This window comes from Aristolochia californica, unplaced genomic scaffold, assembly GCF_029961685.1.
Source record: "Aristolochia californica isolate CCGP_79_NKW_82.1479 unplaced genomic scaffold, dmAriCali1.0.hap1 SCAF_13, whole genome shotgun sequence".
NCBI classification, from domain to species: Eukaryota; Viridiplantae; Streptophyta; class Magnoliopsida; order Piperales; family Aristolochiaceae; genus Aristolochia; species Aristolochia californica.
The window spans coordinates 2,942,696-2,958,790 of NW_027181804.1; the positions used below are offsets into that span (position 1 = coordinate 2,942,696).

At 39.1% G+C, this 16,095-nt stretch overlaps 3 protein-coding genes and 1 non-coding gene across 4 annotated transcripts; all 4 read right to left on the minus strand.

Annotated features, from left to right (window-relative positions):
* Nucleotides 1-1,044: 1,044 nt before the first annotated feature.
* LOC137948491 (uncharacterized) lies at nucleotides 1,045-4,082 on the minus strand. Its single transcript, XM_068794578.1, has 6 exons — nucleotides 3,539-4,082; nucleotides 3,243-3,416; nucleotides 2,977-3,133; nucleotides 2,360-2,574; nucleotides 1,745-2,247; nucleotides 1,045-1,656 (listed from the first exon to the last, which is right to left on the minus strand). Exons 1-6 carry the CDS (start codon nucleotides 4,080-4,082, stop codon nucleotides 1,045-1,047), a joined length of 2,205 nt encoding a protein of 734 aa, XP_068650679.1.
* Nucleotides 4,083-6,758: 2,676 nt separating this feature from the next.
* Nucleotides 6,759-9,961, minus strand: LOC137948492 (uncharacterized). Its single transcript, XM_068794579.1, has 7 exons — nucleotides 9,457-9,961; nucleotides 9,184-9,333; nucleotides 8,674-8,823; nucleotides 8,503-8,562; nucleotides 8,232-8,393; nucleotides 7,530-8,134; nucleotides 6,759-7,367 (listed from the first exon to the last, which is right to left on the minus strand). Exons 1-7 carry the CDS (start codon nucleotides 9,959-9,961, stop codon nucleotides 6,759-6,761), a joined length of 2,241 nt encoding a protein of 746 aa, XP_068650680.1.
* Nucleotides 9,962-10,515: 554 nt separating this feature from the next.
* Nucleotides 10,516-10,587, minus strand: TRNAQ-UUG (transfer RNA glutamine (anticodon UUG)). The gene has a single exon. It is a non-coding gene; the product is annotated as a tRNA-Gln (tRNA).
* A 468-nt stretch (nucleotides 10,588-11,055) lies between these two features.
* Nucleotides 11,056-15,236, minus strand: LOC137948327 (probable ubiquitin-conjugating enzyme E2 16). The gene is made up of 6 exons (XM_068794381.1): nucleotides 15,131-15,236; nucleotides 14,941-15,044; nucleotides 14,704-14,806; nucleotides 14,539-14,602; nucleotides 11,790-11,878; nucleotides 11,056-11,565 (listed from the first exon to the last, which is right to left on the minus strand). Exons 1-6 carry the CDS (start codon nucleotides 15,158-15,160, stop codon nucleotides 11,470-11,472), a joined length of 486 nt encoding a protein of 161 aa, XP_068650482.1. The 5' UTR covers nucleotides 15,161-15,236; the 3' UTR covers nucleotides 11,056-11,469.
* Between the last annotated feature and the right edge of the window lie 859 nt (nucleotides 15,237-16,095).

Sequence of the window (16,095 nt, forward strand, 5' to 3'; positions counted from 1 at the left end):
CATTGGATGAGAAGGCCGTTGCTTCTTTGCAGTGTAGCCTTAAACCGTTTCTAAAGAAGTTTAAAAAAGCTCCTCCATCGTCTCTGGACAAATGGTTTTGTTCTCATGTTTTGTTGATCACTGCAAAATTATATTGAGTTGGATTCGAAAGGTACGAACTAAGACTGTGTTGAGAATTTAATATCGATCGGGCCGATCCCTCTTATATTCATGTTGTGCCTTCACTATAGCCTCAAGGTTTTAACGCAACGGGTTTCAATATGGTATCAGAGCAAGGTAGGTCCCGAGTTCGAGTCTCGCTCCCACCTGTTTCCATGAGCCACAAATGGCAACGTGCGGGGGAGAGTGTTGAGAATTTAATATCGACTGAGCCGATCCCTCTTATATTCATGGTGCGCCTTCACTATAATCAATTTTCCTTTGTTATACATTCTTCCGCTCTGTTTCTTTCTCTTTTCGTTATATACGAAGGGAATTATTTGGAACGCCAAATCTGCTCAATTTTGATCACGAAATCCACCAAACAGTGCTTTTAAGGTATCGTAACACATATACTTGCCATAGATTGAAGGAAAAAAAGGAGATTACTCACTGGAATGCTTCCTCTTTCTACCTGTCGTGCTGACTAATTTGTTTTTGTTGAGACTTTTTTTTTTTTTTTGTGTTCTTTTCTTCTCTCCTTCTTTTATTTGGGGATGGTTTCTCAAACACGCGAAGGGTTTACTGGATTCTTTCCCTTTCGCGTTTACTGGACTCTTTCCCTACATGTCGAGATGATAAAGGATAGAACAGTAGAATGAACAAATATTGATATAATTGTCATTAAGAGCAAGAGCACTTGGAGAAAATAAAACATATCATTATTTAATAGTCATCAGCTTCTGCTTCTCAATGTGTCCATGATGCACTCGATCAAGAAGAAAGAGGTAAAAGGAAAAGAATCAAATCGGAGGGGAGAAAAGCCAGAGGAAGAAGAAGAGGAAGTACGAGGAAAGAGGAAAGAAGAAAAGAGGGAACCTCACCTTTCAAACCAGACAGGAAAACTTAGTAAGCAGTTTCCTTATAAGTCCTGTGTGGCACCCGAATCAATATAGCTCTCACAAGATCAAAGTAAAGGGGAAACTGCGCTAATGCAAATAGCACCACTGGCAAGCAGGAGATAGCGTACATGGAAAACGCTACATGCCTCAGATGGTTTCTCAGTATGAAGTAATGGCCGGCACAGAACGACAACAATATCGCTGCTATGGAGAAGAAGAGAGAGATGAGACCTATCATAAGCTTACTCGGCAAACTCCATTCAAAATCCCTTGCTGCGTGACGAGAGGTCAGGATGGCTAGAAACAATATGAGCGAGGTGACGGAAACGCACAATGCCACCAGCGAAGTGATGGCAAAAATGTCGAATGCAAGCTTGCCTTCAAGGATGGGAGTTCCTCTATCTGCTTTAACCCCACCAGGTACAGTAACAGCAGCAGAAAAGGCCACTGTCGCTACTAGTGCTGCAACGACTGAGCATGACTCAGAAGTTTTATTGAGCCACTCGCCTCCTTCATTAACTAGTTCTCTATGTGTCTCGGTGAATATTTCCTTAGCTGTTTGATCCTTGTTGTTGAGGCGCATGAAGAAATGCGGTGGCATGGACGATTTCACAAACTGTTTATTTAAATTCCAGAAAAGGCATTAATGGTGCACTGACACTAAGATAAGCAAATTAAAGATAAAGACTTTTTGCTGCACAGACCTTGTACCACTTGATCTCCCATTGCATTTGCAGAGCTGCTCCAGGAATGATCCACGGTCGGTTCTCTCCGAGAGCTGCAGCTAGGTGCAGAGCACTGTTTCCGTCGTTGTCTACTTTATGGAACACACTCTCCTTCATGAACTTCTTCCATAAGAGATCAAACACACAAGGTTGCCGGTGCTCCACTGCTAACAGTACTATATTCTTGCCATCTTTGTTTACGTCTTGAATAGCCACTGGGAAGACATTGAGTATCTTCTCCACCATCTCCACCACTCCATTCTTTGCTGCAAGTAAGATTGATGTATCTGATTTATCTGCAAGTGTGCTCAAAGTTAGAGGTTCTGCTGTTGCCAATTCGCATTGTAATGAAATGGGAATGCCGGTACCTCCATCTTCTGTCTTCTGATCTATAGAGGTTTCCCACGGATTTTTGTGCTTAAGGTGCTCTTGGCTTCTATTGTATCGCGTGTCTTCTGCTGTTTGACTCTCCATGTCCATACCTGGAATCCCCTTGATGTTTTAAAGTTGCTAATAACAGCCTTCATTTATCAAAGCTCTGTTAATTATTGGAGTTTTTATGATGATCACAAGCATAAAAAGTCCCTTTTGTACCTTCAGATTCCTCTTTTATCTCCGTCGTGCTTAATTTGTCTGGATCTGTTGCAAAATCAGGCAAATCCGGCAGGCCAATTGCAGTCGAATGTTCTGGTTCTTTACCATCATCATTATACTCCCAAGCAGAAGCACCTGCAACTAGCTCATTCATTACCTGAACTGCCCAGGTGTGTCTTTGCTTCCACTCTTTTATTTTTTCATTCTCCAAAACCCTGCATGCGGCACTACTCACTCAAAAAAAAAAGCAATGAAGAAGGATATAATTACTAATCAGTGGTAAGTTACTAGGTATCCACCAAATCCCAGAAGAATCATAGTGAGCTCCATGACAAGCTGCAACAAACGAAATAGTGGAGCATAGTTTGGTGGAGTCAATTTCTGGGCAGCATAGGTGACTGTATTTTTCTTTTGTTCTTGTGTTCCGTCAGCTTTCCCTGCAAGTTTACATTTCAATTTTGTTACATCTCCATTCGACTGAGAAGATGCTGGATTCTTTGCGTCCGATATGTTGCGTCCTTGGCGTTGTTCTCCTGGGAAAGAATACGATTTCTGCTGCAAAATTATACTGAACAAAACCTTTAACGTAAGAGCTAATATTTAAGGACAGTGTTTACCGACCAATATCCTCAAATGGTTTCCGGACAAGCTTAAAAAAGTTCCAGCATGCGCTGTAATTCTCTGGAAAAATGGTTTTCTCATCTTCTCCAGATAATCGCTGCGGGTGGAAACTCTGGCCATTTACCTTCTTCTCCAGGGGATCAACCCATGTAACTGTCAGATACAGGAAACCGAAGGATGGTAATGTCCAAGCTAATAGAATTTTTGCAACAAGAGGCAGAGCAGAGTAATCAGGTAAACTAAAAAACTATCAAATACTCACGATAGTAGATGATCTGCTGAACCGTCCCAAGGTGATAACCACTTCTGAAAGCGTGGGAGCTTGTGGCAAGAACATGCAGAGCCGACTGGCCTTTCTCATTGTGCATATTAGCCAAGACTCTCTCCCCGTCTTTTTCCACGTCCTGGTATATCTTAATTATTTGGAACGCCAAATCTGTCCAAGTTTGAATTGGAACACAAAATCCACCAAACACCTTAACTGCATTCCTCCAAATCGCTCAATGTAACCAACACATTTAATCACTTTGGAAGAACAAAGAAGATTGAATTACTCACCGAAATGCTCCCCCGAGATGGCGACATGAAGGACGGTGTTCCCATCTTTCCTTCTGATGTAGCGACCGATTTCATTCTGTTGACCAGTCTTCGTGAGCTTAGCGTAGAGGACGAAGAAGACTGTCTTCCTCCCATGGAGAGCAGCCAAGAAGAGGGGGGTCTCGCCGTCGTCATTACGGGCGTCCATGAGTGATTCTGCAGCCACACTGGCCAGAAAATCACACATCTCCCTGTCCCCCAGGGCAGCAGCCAGGTGGAGAGGCGTGTTCCCTCTCTTGTTCTTCAGTAACAGGATCTTCTTCTTGACTTCATCATCAGGCAAACCATTGATGAGCTCCTTGACCACCGTTTTCTGGCCTTCTATGACTGCAAAATGCACGACTGTGTCCTCTGAGCTGGTGATCTTCGCCTCCAGGGCACTCGGGTGCTTATGAGATTCTTCCTTGATGACGGCCCAGTTGCTACTCATGGCAGCCTGGAAAATAACTCTCTTGATATCGCCCTTCTTTTGTTCATCACCAATCTGAACAATTGAACCATCCATGATTGCGTTGTCAAGGAGCTTACCAACTAGGAGCTCAGTTTGTTTTTCAATTCTTTCAGGCCAGCCCTATTTATAGAGCCCACCTGATCCTTCTACCTTCCCGTTGCCCCATTAAAGATAAAGACCCACTGAACCAGCTCGATCTTTACCTTTCTGATGTTCTTCTCATGGTTTTAGGTCATCATGAATGGTCACTAAAGCCAGCAAATCAAGGCCAAAAGCCACCTGGTTCGGGTGGATTTACCTTGACGTAATGAATCACTTGTTAACTTTAAAGCCTTACATAGTCTTATTTGTCGTTCGTCTTTTTTGCAGTGATAGCCTGACAGAATTTTCAAAAGAAAAGGAGAAAGAGAACATTGCTAACTGCAGTGCACAGCCATGGAATTATATTTTCTTTTTTCTCTGTCAAGACTGAGAAGGATATTTCTTTTGCTGATGAACTGCTGGAGGTGCCATTAATAGATCAAACAGCAAGTAAAGTCTCATCTAGAGTTCAGGTTAAAAAATTATTAAAAAAATGCCAAGTACATCTCTTCCTCTAACCGAACATATATCCATCAGACTTGTAATCTGTTTTCCGTAATTGAGAAAATTATAGATGAGTTCTGACGCACAGAGAGAAAACCTCCTGTTTCTATTCAATTTCATACACAATCAATAATTGAATCCTGTACACATGACGAGTTTTAACATCCAAAATGTAAAGCCCCCGACAAGCCCGGGCTACAGCTCAAAGCAAACAAACCTAAACCGGGTTCAGAAAGACGGATCCGATTACTTACCCGCCTCACGCTTCTCCTGCATCAAGTTCTCATGAGCATCACCTTGAGCCTAAACAAATATATGTAGGATATGCATTCATGAGCATCAGATTCATTTATGTTTTAAAAATTAAAAGTGATTCACAACAAATCTTGGTCCTGTTTTAGAGGATCATTTGCACAAGGAAAATGAAATGTGGTGTGGCTCTTCCACCAATGCAAAGGGAGGGACGAGGAGAGCTTCATCCTTTTCTTTCTTTTATACAATTTTATTTTATAAGGTGGGTTTCTTGCTCTTCCTCTAATAAAATTTTCATCTTGGAAGCATCAACGTGTTTGCTCCATTTTTTTTGTCCAGATTATAGAGTCCGAAATCTACCAGATTCTTTCTCTCAGAATAAGTATATTTTGTAAAGAAAAATTATACTTTAATGAAAGGTATTGAAGTCTAGTTTCATAAGGAAAAAAATTCATGTCAACCTGATCTCTCTCTCTCTCTCTCTCTCTCTCTCTCTCTCTATCTCAATGTATATATATATATATATATATATATATATATATATAAGGAAATATTCGCATTGGAGTCGATAACCATCTAGCTACAAAATAAAGAGACCATACCAGATTCAAGAATGAAGTTATACAACATCGTCAACTCCAAAAATTGTGGTCTCCACCCCCCACCCCCCCAAAAAAAAGCTATAGCTGGTCAAATTGTTTAAGTTCTATGGTTATAGTTTGAAGTATGAGTGTTGCATGGTCACCTCCTTCCGGTTAAAGTTGTTTTCCTCTAGTATTTCTTCGGTTTATCATCTTTTGGTTCATCACTTCAAAGCAATGCCTAAACCAACTACCTAAAAAGTATAGGAGTGTGCCCAATATTCAACTTGAGTCAAGTCTTTTATTTTTTACCCAAAAGGTGATTTGTATTTGAGTTTATGTTAAAAAGTGAGTAGTCTCTTTGTTAAGCCCTAAAATTGGTCATTTTTCCAACTTTAAGATTATGATTATGACTATGACTATGACCACTTTGACTAGTATATGGAGTTTTGTCATACAGCTAGGAGTGATTTTCTTCTCCCATATTGTATTTAGTCCAAGTTGGGTCTCTATGACCTTTTTATCTTTAACTTGAGGGGGGAAAGTAGAAGAAAAAGTACAAGAAAAAAGTATTTTGTTCCACATGTTGTGATAATTTTTATGTGACTAAAATATTCAAGAAAGGGGGAGCATAAATGATGAAGATTTAATATCTATGAAAAAAATTAGCTAATAAAGATTAAAGACCAAGATTGAATACCAATAATCTTTTTCATTGCAAGTTAAAGTTATAAATTCCAACTTGATGGGGAGTGTTGAAGAAATGGAAGATTTTTACATGACTTTCACAACAAAAAGTCTCACAAAACCAGAATTAATTTGGCGGAGTCTTACAAGAGTATCATAGGATGAAGTCTCACAAAAGAATCTTAATTAAAGATGTTTTATTTATATTAGTGAAGTATTTATTTTTTTCATAAATTCAATAGAGTTCAAAGCATCACCATGCATCCCCGGAGGCTCCTACTCAAAGCTCCTACTTGCACACCAACTCATCCATGAGGCCAAAGTGATGGCAAACGCTTGAAAGAGTGTTCCTATTTTGTCTCCACCTGAAAATTACTTAAAATTCTACCTGTTTAAGGCAACTTATAACTCTTCCACAGAAACCTAATAACATTCGAATTCGAATATCAAATTCAAATGAGATTTATAATAAAGGCAGTGAAAACTGAGTAAAAAACTCATCAAATCTAAAATCATGGAATTGGGACAAACCAAGAACTTGTTCAAAACCCAGAATTAATTTCTCCTCACAATCCAAATGCTGATACATATAGATAAAAGACACCCAAAAAAAAATTAAATTAAATTAAAAGGTGGTTTCTCTGTAAGTACGTTGTGGCACATCTGTCAGTATGGCTTTTACAAGATCCAGATACAGTGGAAACTGTGCTGCTGCAAAGAGCACAACAGGAAAGCAAGTCGCGACGTAAATGGGGAGAGCTGCATATTTCAATTTGTCTTTCGTCAAGAAGAAATGGCCGGCACAGAAGGAAACCAGCACGGAGGCAATGGAGAAGAAGAGGGAGGTTAGACCCAGAACGAGCTTTCTGGGTAGACTCCTTATGAAATCCTCGGCTACATGGCGAGAGGTGAGGATGGAGAGAAACATCAACAACGAGGTGACAGAGAAGCACAAGGCTACCAGAGACGCCATGGCAAAGACGTCGAATCCAAGCCTATCTTTTAAATTCGGAGTTCCATCATCTCTATTGCCTCCAGGGACTTCGGCCACTCCGGCGAAGGCAACTGTAGCAATAAGAGCCGCAACAACTGAGCATGACTCTGAAGTTTTACTTAACCACTTTCCACCTTCCTTCAGCATACTCCTATGTGTCTGAGTGAACAACTCCTTAGCGGTCTCGCCCTCGTTGTTCAGGCGAGCAAAGAAATGTTTTGGCATGGACTTTTTCACAAACTGTTTCATTTGAAGGTGAAATGTTAAGCTTGAACTACAAAGTACTAAGAAGAAAAAGAGAGCATATAGGTGACGTAGATTGTTCGATACGTCTGGGGAGGGCTAATCCAATACGAAAAGTTATAGATCGAGTCAAGCTTTGATTGGCATATTGTATTTTACCTTGTACCACTTGATCTCCCATTGCATTTGTAAAGCTGCTCCAGAGATGATCCATGGATGTTTCTCCCCTAATTTTGCTGCGAGGTGCAAGGCACTGTTCCCATCTTTATCTACTTTCTGAAACACCCACTCTTTCATGCATTTTTTCTTTACAAGCTTATACACATCTGGCTGTCTGTTCTCCACTGCCAAAAGCACTATATTTTTTCCCTGATCGTTTACATCTTGAATTGCCACTGGGAAAACGTCCAGAATTTTCTCCACCATCTCTATCACTCCTGTCTTTGCAGACACCAGGATTGGAGTTTCCGTCTTATCTGATAACTGTTTCAGAACTTTAATCGATTTCTTATCATCTCCTTTCTGCCCATTAGGTATTACAGATCCAGGATCCTTCTCTGCACTTGAAAGTAAAGGCTCTTGTACAGAATCTTCAAGTTCTAACTTATCGCCGGGATTTGTTGTATCAAATAAAGACCACAAGGGCTTTCTGCCGTCTTCATTGTATTCCCACTGAGAGGCCTGCATTACAAGTTCCTCCATTATTTGAACCGCCCAAACATTCTTCTGCTTCTTTTCTTTTAACTTAGAGAATCTCAAGATGCCTGTAATGGCGAGCAATGGACAATATTGTGAAATTCATTTAACCATTTAGTCATAGTTGGATAACGAGCAAAAAAGACAGACATTCTATTCACCTACCCACACCAAGAAGAACTAACAAGAATTCCATGACAATCACCAAAACATGGAAAAGTGTCATGTAATTAGGAGGAAACATCTGATCTCTAGCAAATGAAATCTTCTTGGACAGCTTATTTGCGGCGCTCCGGTGATCGCTTTGATCTCTAGTGTCCTTGTTATCTTAAAGAGAATGAGAGTAAGAGTTAGTACTAGGCTTAGGAATTAACTACAAGCAATACAATTTTATTTCTTGTCAACTAAAAACGATTTAGTAATTTGTGTTACTTACCTTGATCTCTGTCACTAGGGACTTCTGTGTCCTTCTTTTTAGTACTTGTTCGACATTTCGCTGCTAGACAAAGGAGAAAGAGGAAACAGATCGAGCAAGGAGATGAGATTTTCTTTTCCATGAATTAGCATCAGGATTAGTAAGGATACTAGAGTGAATTTGTTTGCTTACCTATCACATTTACAGCTTTCCATAACAGCCTAAAGATGGTCCAACAAGTGATGCAATTTTCAGGAACAGGAGGCTTATGTTCTCTTTCCTGACATTGGTGGATGGAGTGACTGCTGTGCGCTTTCGCCTTGAGGGGCTCAACCCATGTACCTAATTCATGCAGGAAAGAACGTTACATTTGGTAAATAAGAATTACTACTTTTGAATTGATCACTTCAATGTGTTTAGTAGAACTTATAATCTACATCAAGAAAGTAGGGGTTTTCACCAAGTCCTGCTCGCTTAGGCCAGCAAAGAAAAATAGAGAAAAAGGCAAAAGAGATTAGGCCAGAATACTAATTGTTCTTCCAAAGGGATGAGCTTGTAGGACATGAGAAGTCTACACCTAAGACATGAAGGGACCCTTATATGTAATGTAGGACTGTCCTGAGTCACTTTCCTAGGAAGTTACAGTAGAAGCCAAAGGGAACAGCCGATCCGTTTGTAGATCTGGTTCAATAGGGGACTCACAGAAGTAGATGATGTGATCTAGTCTGCCAAAACGATGTCCACTCTTAAAAGAGAAGGGATTTTTGGCGAGGAGATGCAGAGCTGATTCCCCTTTCTCGTTGTTGTAGTTGACAAGCTGTGGGTACAGTCTCATAATGGTGAATGCCAATTCTGTCAAAAAAAACTTAGTTAGACACAGAGATTACATAGACCCAGAAATCTTTTACCAGTTGCTAATCTCCAACGTAAACTAGACAGCCAGAAGCCAGTGAAGTCATGATAATGGAGACTTACCGAAGAACTCCCCCATTATGGCAACATGGAGGATCGTATTACCGTCGTCCCTTCTACAGTAGAACAGCCCATCATCCCCGTTCTGCAGCTTCGAGTGAATGGCGAAGAAGGCTTTGCTCTTCCCATGGAGGGCAGCCAAGAAGAGTGGAGTTTCACCGTCTCCGTTCCTCGCCCCCACCAACTGGACATCTACGTTCAGGAAACAAAAACACATCTCCGCGATGCCATGCGCAGCAGCAAGGTGGAGCGGCGTGTTTCCTCTGTCGTTCGGCAGCCACAAGATCTCGACTGTTACAACTTTTGTCAACTGCTTCACCACCTCTGTCTGCCCTTCCGAGACGGCAAAATGAAGCGCCGTGTGGGCGGAGTTGGTGATCCTCGTGAAATGGGCTTGCGGGTTGGTTCTGTACTTCTCTTCCACCGCGTTCCATTTGCCTCTCATTGCATCTCTGAACATTTCACGCGCAATCTCGTACATCTCCCTCTGGTTACCCCTGGACGCCATGGCCGTCGTTTCCTTCTTTGTCTGCTGAAGCAATATGACAACAAGCCCGCCGGACCAACTGCTCTTTTCTTCTGTGAAATTACACACCACGTTGTGTTTAGCTTTATTCTAAAAACCATTGATGGGAGAAGCTTTATCCCAGGAAGCTTCAAAAATTTATAATAGACGTAGCAGTAGTTGAGCTTTGGTTGGCACTGAGCATTCACATGATCATGTCTCCTTGAATTGTTTCTTCTTTCCGACATTTCCACCGATTGAAAACATTGAAAAGTTAAAAGGGGGGAGAGATCAATGGTCGAATATCTTCGATTAACGATGGATCCCATGTTCAGGAGAATCCAGTTTTCCCCAGTGCCAAGTAATTACAATCAACAAGAACAACATCAAATCAAGATGAACTAGTAATGAAACAGGTCTGGTCTAGTCATCTACTTCGTCTTTAATTTGCTTTTAAAAATAAAGGAGAGAATCGTTAATGCGTAGATAGAGAAAAGAGCAATTAAATAAAAAGAAAAAAGCAAAAGGTCAACATTGTAATAAGGTAAAAATTTAAAAGGTCCTACCGGGAGTCGAACCCAGGTCGCTGGATTCAAAGTCCAGAGTGCTAACCACTACACCATAGAACCAGGCTATGAAAAGGAAAGTACTTTATTATAAGATTTTCCTATTTTGTATCACATTTTCATTGCTTCGAAGCATGGTCCCTGAATGAACCAAACACTTTAGAAACCGAGTCCACTCGTTGAGTTGCTTGACCATGAATCGAAAGTTATTACAAATGAGGTGGATTGTTGGTTCAAGGAAACACTTTCGTGATTTCAACCCAGCCACCGGAAAATTATTCCAAATGAGAATGCCCTTCTAACCAGATTTAGCTTTCCCAGGAAAGATCATCACCGCTTAAATATCAAGAACATTGGTAAAAATCAAGTAGCATAAGGGTTTTAAAGCATGTAAAAAACCAAAAAAATAATGAAAAACCCAGAATTCTCGTTACACCCTTTCAGTAGTTCCTTGAAAGGGATAAAAAGAGAATCACAAATTGCCTCATTTCTGGATCAGAAATCTGGTTATGTAATTCCAAAACTACCTTCAGATTACAATTTGTCTGCTTAAGCTTCTATTCTACTTTCATTTACAAAGATTACATCCCTGCAATAAAATGAGTACTCCCAAGTGGAAAACATAGTTAGAAACAGGGGAATAGATGACACATTATGACAGAGATAGTGTCTCTATAGCAGAGTATCAATAGTTTGTTAGATTTCCATGACAGTCACTGACCAGAGTAATAAAAAAGCTCACAAGTGTCTTAACAACTACCACAACATCTGTGGTTCAATTACACTTTGGAAACACAAGTACACTTCCTTTACAAATCACAGGCATGCAAATTTACAGCAACAACTCTTAAGGATAATTTTTCGCCTCCGAATCGCATCTCAACGAGTGGGGTCCACTGGGATGCTTACGCCAAACCTACTCTTTAGATGCCCATCAGGCCGACTCTACACTTTGTCGTCATGGAACCACCATCGTGTCTCCTTAGGGGACCTGCCATTCCTACAGTTCTTGACATAGCGATCGTTGTCTGCAGGCCGTTGCTAAAAGCAGAGAAAAGGATTGAACAATAACACTTAGAATACGAACCTTGCAACATATTGATTCGAACATTAGTCTTGCGTGACAACAATTTTGAAGGGTTCATACCAATAAAAACCACTAACTTTTATTCTATGCTGTTAAATCGATAACATCAGTGTTATTATAAGTAAGATAAAAGTAATACTTCTCTTAGAAAAAGATTAAAAAAAAAAAAAAGTAATACCTTCACTGTGGAGCTTGAAAGCATGGACAATATGCTGATACAGATGGAACTCACGGTCATAGCCGGGGACCATGAATCATATAAAATGTCTGCAAGATGTCACCAAATGTCAATTTGTGTAAAGAGACATTAATATATCACAGGCTTCATTTCAAAAAATAAATATATCACAGGCTCATTCAGAAAACAATACCACCAAGCCACCCTCCATCAAAATGATTTTCAGCAAGCTCAAGTCGTAAGTTGAAGATTCAAACAAACATTACCAGCTACGTAAAGATATTTTTACAAATGCAAGACCTACACTTCAAAAGTGTGCTTCAAAATCTCAATCATAAGCGTTAGATACCTAGCCAATATATCAAAAGCTCCAAAATTGATGAAACTTAGAAAGCTACCTTTAAACCTGTTGTAGGCTGGCCCAACCAGACGTCCATACCCCAAGTTGAGCTCTACAATACCAAAACAGTCTAGTTTCGTGTCAACGTCCACAACAGCCCACTCTGTGGCGGTTCTCCCTCCGGACTAAGTAGTCCTTTTCACAACTTAGTCCTTTCACCTTTGTGACGTCTCTCAATCAGGACCAGGTAGTTCTTTTCACCTTCGTGACAGCTCTCTCACTGGCACCACATAGCGCTTACATAGGTCACTCCCTTCAGGATTCAAATACGTGACTTGTGTCTGATTTGATACCACAGTTAGCTATCTAGCCAATATGCCAAAAGCTCTAAAGGTCATGGAACACGGAAAGCAAGGGCCTTAAGCCTATCCCATACTAGGTTGTCCCAACCCGGTACCTATACCTCTAGTTGGGCACCTTAGGACCATAAAAATAAGTGAATAGAAGCAAACAGCAATCAATGATCAACAATCAACTTCCTAGAAGTCAACTCAAAATTAGTTAAATGTTGCAATTTTGTGGTTTGCATAGCTTTGTCGTAGAAACGTCAGATGCAGTGAACTAATATAGTTGTTTAAAGGAGACTAGCAAGGGAAACTTCATGATAGTGTTGTGAATAGTGTCATCATTTAAAAGAACTATACATGCCAATCAGCATTTAGAAGAACCTTCGTCAACAATCAGAGCATAAATTTACTGCACTAGATAACCAATGAAAATATACTCCTAGATTCATGCACTTATACCAATTCAGTGTAAGTGGAGTCCCACTATATGCCAATCTTATGCTAATAGGAAGAACTTGCTAATAAAAAAAATAATAAATTTCCCAAAAAATAGTATAGAGAATCAAATCCATCTCCTATTAACAGGAGTAACATATGGTTTGGGTTCACTATGATTGGCTTTTTTTTTATATTTAAGTTTTTAAAATTATTGACTAACCTGATGCAGAACAAAGACTTGAATCAGATTACTTTAGTGCAATGGGAAGTTTCAAAGAATTATTAACCCCCACAAGTAAATGGTCATGTTTCAAGATGCACTTTGTTTTATTTTTTTGAAATAGAAGATGTACTTTACTTAGCTGACCATCATATAGAAAGTTATCAAAACATTTACTTATCTTGAAGAGCTTACCACAAGGACACCCGAATTTTTTTTTTTCACTCACCAACAAAAATAACACAAAACAACCTCATACAACCTAACAAAAGTTCTGTTAGTTACATCTGTCACAAAATTCTACAGCCACTAACCACAAGAACCATGAATGTGCCGGTGGGCAAGTAAGCTCAGAAACAAGAAGAATAAAGCAATTCTTCTCTCATACGCGAGTAGGAAATGTTATAAAATACGGAAACACATAATTATTATACGAGAAAAAGAAGGTTGGACTCAAGACCAGATCCACTTTGAAAAGTGAGAATAGTTAGAAGATTGCACTCAGTTTCTCCAATTAATAGAAAAGCCATTCTCGCAATTTTATCATAGAAAAATAAGAAACAAAGTCAACATCAAACATGAGAGAAAGGATGTCATTTAAAAAAAAAAGATGCCACTACTGAAAGAATCAGTATTGCAGTCAGAATCAAGGAGGTGGTGGGAAACTTTTAGATACTTCACTATCACAGCCTAGTTGGTTGGTATTGACCATTTAACAAAATTCTCCAGACGACACACTCACTATCCGATAAAGTCTTTTCCATGATGGAAGGCAAAGAATGACATCCACCAGCTTTTGCATTACTCTTGCTAACAAGGGAATAATATGCAGGAAATCCACAAATAATAGTGCAGTAACTGAATTTTTTTTGCCAAAAATCACTTAAAATTGTTCTACAGGACAAGAATCTAAATTAAATGGATCAATTCCATCTGAAACACAAAGTAAGAAAGCCATATTTTCTCCTTTAGTTGATGGGAAGTTTCACATAACTCGTTGCATACTGTTGCTTTATACTTCCTAGTAGGTTCCACAGTAATCACTATCCTTCTTAATTATTCTATCCTGGCACCACTAAATGGCAGTAAAAATTAATTGCACCAACATGGCTAGTCACCCAAAGTTCTCCACAGAAATGACTCTAATAGGAGGAAAACATCTAGGAACAGTTCATTTTGGTTACGAGACAGATTTGAATTTTCAGAAAACGAATATTCAGAACAACAAGTAGCATAGCAAGAAATGCACAAGTAAAACAAACAATAAAGAGAGAAACATAAACTCGGCAATTTACTTTACACCTCTGGGCAAAAAACATTCCAGTGAACTACACGACAATCATGGCCAACCAAAAGGAAGCGAATAGGTCAGATACACTAAAGCTTATAGATTTGAAACGTTACCTAAACATATGTGCCCATTGCTGTAAATATGGGGATGCAAAGGAGCAGGGTGGAGAAAAATAACCTGTCAAACAGAACTAGGTCTAACTAAAACCAACTACAAGATTGAAATAAAATCATCGGAACCCAGAAAAGCGAAAAAAAAAAAAGACGCTAATACTCCACCTGCGGAGCTTCCATGGGGTAATGCTCAGGAAAATCGACCTGCAGCTGGTATGACTCGTTTGCATACAAAGTTCCGGGGGCACCAGTAACTTCAATTACCCACCTACAAAAAACGTAACAAATTAAAAACCCACAGAAACAGAAACAAAAAACAAAGTGCCACTAGCAAAAGGGGTTAACCGTTCATGATCTACCAAAAATCCAATAAAAACGAACAAAATGAACTCAGACCGTCACCTCTGGAGATTATCTGTGACCTTGTGCTTGAACCCTGCAGGTGGATTGACCTGCCATTCAACGAGCTCCTTCTGAAGTCTGTTGCAAGCGATCTTGCTCAAAGCCTGCAAAAGAATTCAAGGTAAGACGGACCAAAGATCTCAAAAAGAGAATTCCACAAAACCGAGAGAGATAGAAGAATAAGGGAGACCTTGCGAGAAGGGGCGGAAGAGCTGGTCATGTCTGAGAAGGAGAGGGAGAGGAAGAGGAGGGATTGGGAAATATTGGAGAACCTGATGTACGAAGGGGGAGTGCGTATTTTAAGAGGGACCGTCCTCGGTGTATTACGCCTTTTGTCTCCTCTCATATTTATTAAATCGTTTACGAATAGTATAATTACTAATCTACCCTGCACAATCTTTTCAATGACAATAACGCCTACAACCCACTCCAACATTCTCCTCTCCTTCCAAAGGTATCTATAATATATAAAAAAATATGTCAAATAAAATAAATAATTATAAATAAAATGAAAATGAAATAAAAGAAAATTTTTACTTATTTTTATTGAAAAATATTAAAAATACTTATTTTATTTTATTTTTACTTACGAATAGAAATTTTTATTTATTTTAATCACTTTAAAAATGTAAAAGAATGGGTTTAACTGATTATAAATATTTAAGAATTAATAATTTATCATTTGGTACCGACCCGACATGAATTATAGATTCAAGTTTGGTTTTCTCACTAATCAAAATATAATGTTTACAAGGAAATTGTTTTTCGCTGTGTTCATAAATAATTTTATTTATAATATTAAAAACCCAAATCGGCTGAGCAAAACACAGATGCATAAAATACAACAAATTTTATTTAAAAAATAAAATTTAATAATTTAATGTAAATATAGTTATCAATTTGAGTCACCTAATTTTCTATATATTCGAGTCTTTGTTTTTTTTTTTTTTTTTTTTGTAATTTTTGTTAATTGATGATAATGGATTGTGGGTAGAATTTCACCCACCCATTTTTCATAATTTATAGGGGTAGTTTTGTAAAATGAATAAGATGTCTATTGTCTTTGACTTGGCTGATTCCCTGGAAGATTAAAGTGTCATTATAAGAGTTCAGAGGGGCATATATGACCATTTGAACCATAAATCTCTCCAATTA

What these genes read in the sequence shown, in the direction of transcription:
- LOC137948491 (XM_068794578.1), bottom strand. Translation starts at nt 4,082, where the DNA reads ATGGATGGTTCAATTGTTCAGATTGGTGATGAACAAAAGAAGGGCGAT. An exon ending in CATCTCGGGGGAGCATTTCG is followed by an intron (nt 3,417 to 3,538) that starts GTGAGTAATTCA and finishes AAACTTGGACAG; the next exon opens with ATTTGGCGTTCCAAATAATT. An exon ending in CCATTTGAGGATATTGGTCG is followed by an intron (nt 2,575 to 2,976) that starts GTAAACACTGTC and finishes TGCCGCATGCAG; the next exon opens with GGTTTTGGAGAATGAAAAAA.
- LOC137948492 (XM_068794579.1), bottom strand. Translation starts at nt 9,961, where the DNA reads ATGGCGTCCAGGGGTAACCAGAGGGAGATGTACGAGATTGCGCGTGAA. An exon ending in GAAAGCTGTAAATGTGATAG is followed by an intron (nt 8,563 to 8,673) that starts GTAAGCAAACAA and finishes TTTGTCTAGCAG; the next exon opens with CGAAATGTCGAACAAGTACT. An exon ending in CCCTAGTGACAGAGATCAAG is followed by an intron (nt 8,394 to 8,502) that starts GTAAGTAACACA and finishes ATTCTCTTTAAG; the next exon opens with ATAACAAGGACACTAGAGAT.
- LOC137948327 (XM_068794381.1), bottom strand. Translation starts at nt 15,160, where the DNA reads ATGACCAGCTCTTCCGCCCCTTCTCGCAAG. An exon ending in GTCACAGATAATCTCCAGAG is followed by an intron (nt 14,807 to 14,940) that starts GTGACGGTCTGA and finishes CGTTTTTTGTAG; the next exon opens with GTGGGTAATTGAAGTTACTG. An exon ending in TTTCAAGCTCCACAGTGAAG is followed by an intron (nt 11,566 to 11,789) that starts GTATTACTTTTT and finishes CTCTGCTTTTAG; the next exon opens with CAACGGCCTGCAGACAACGA.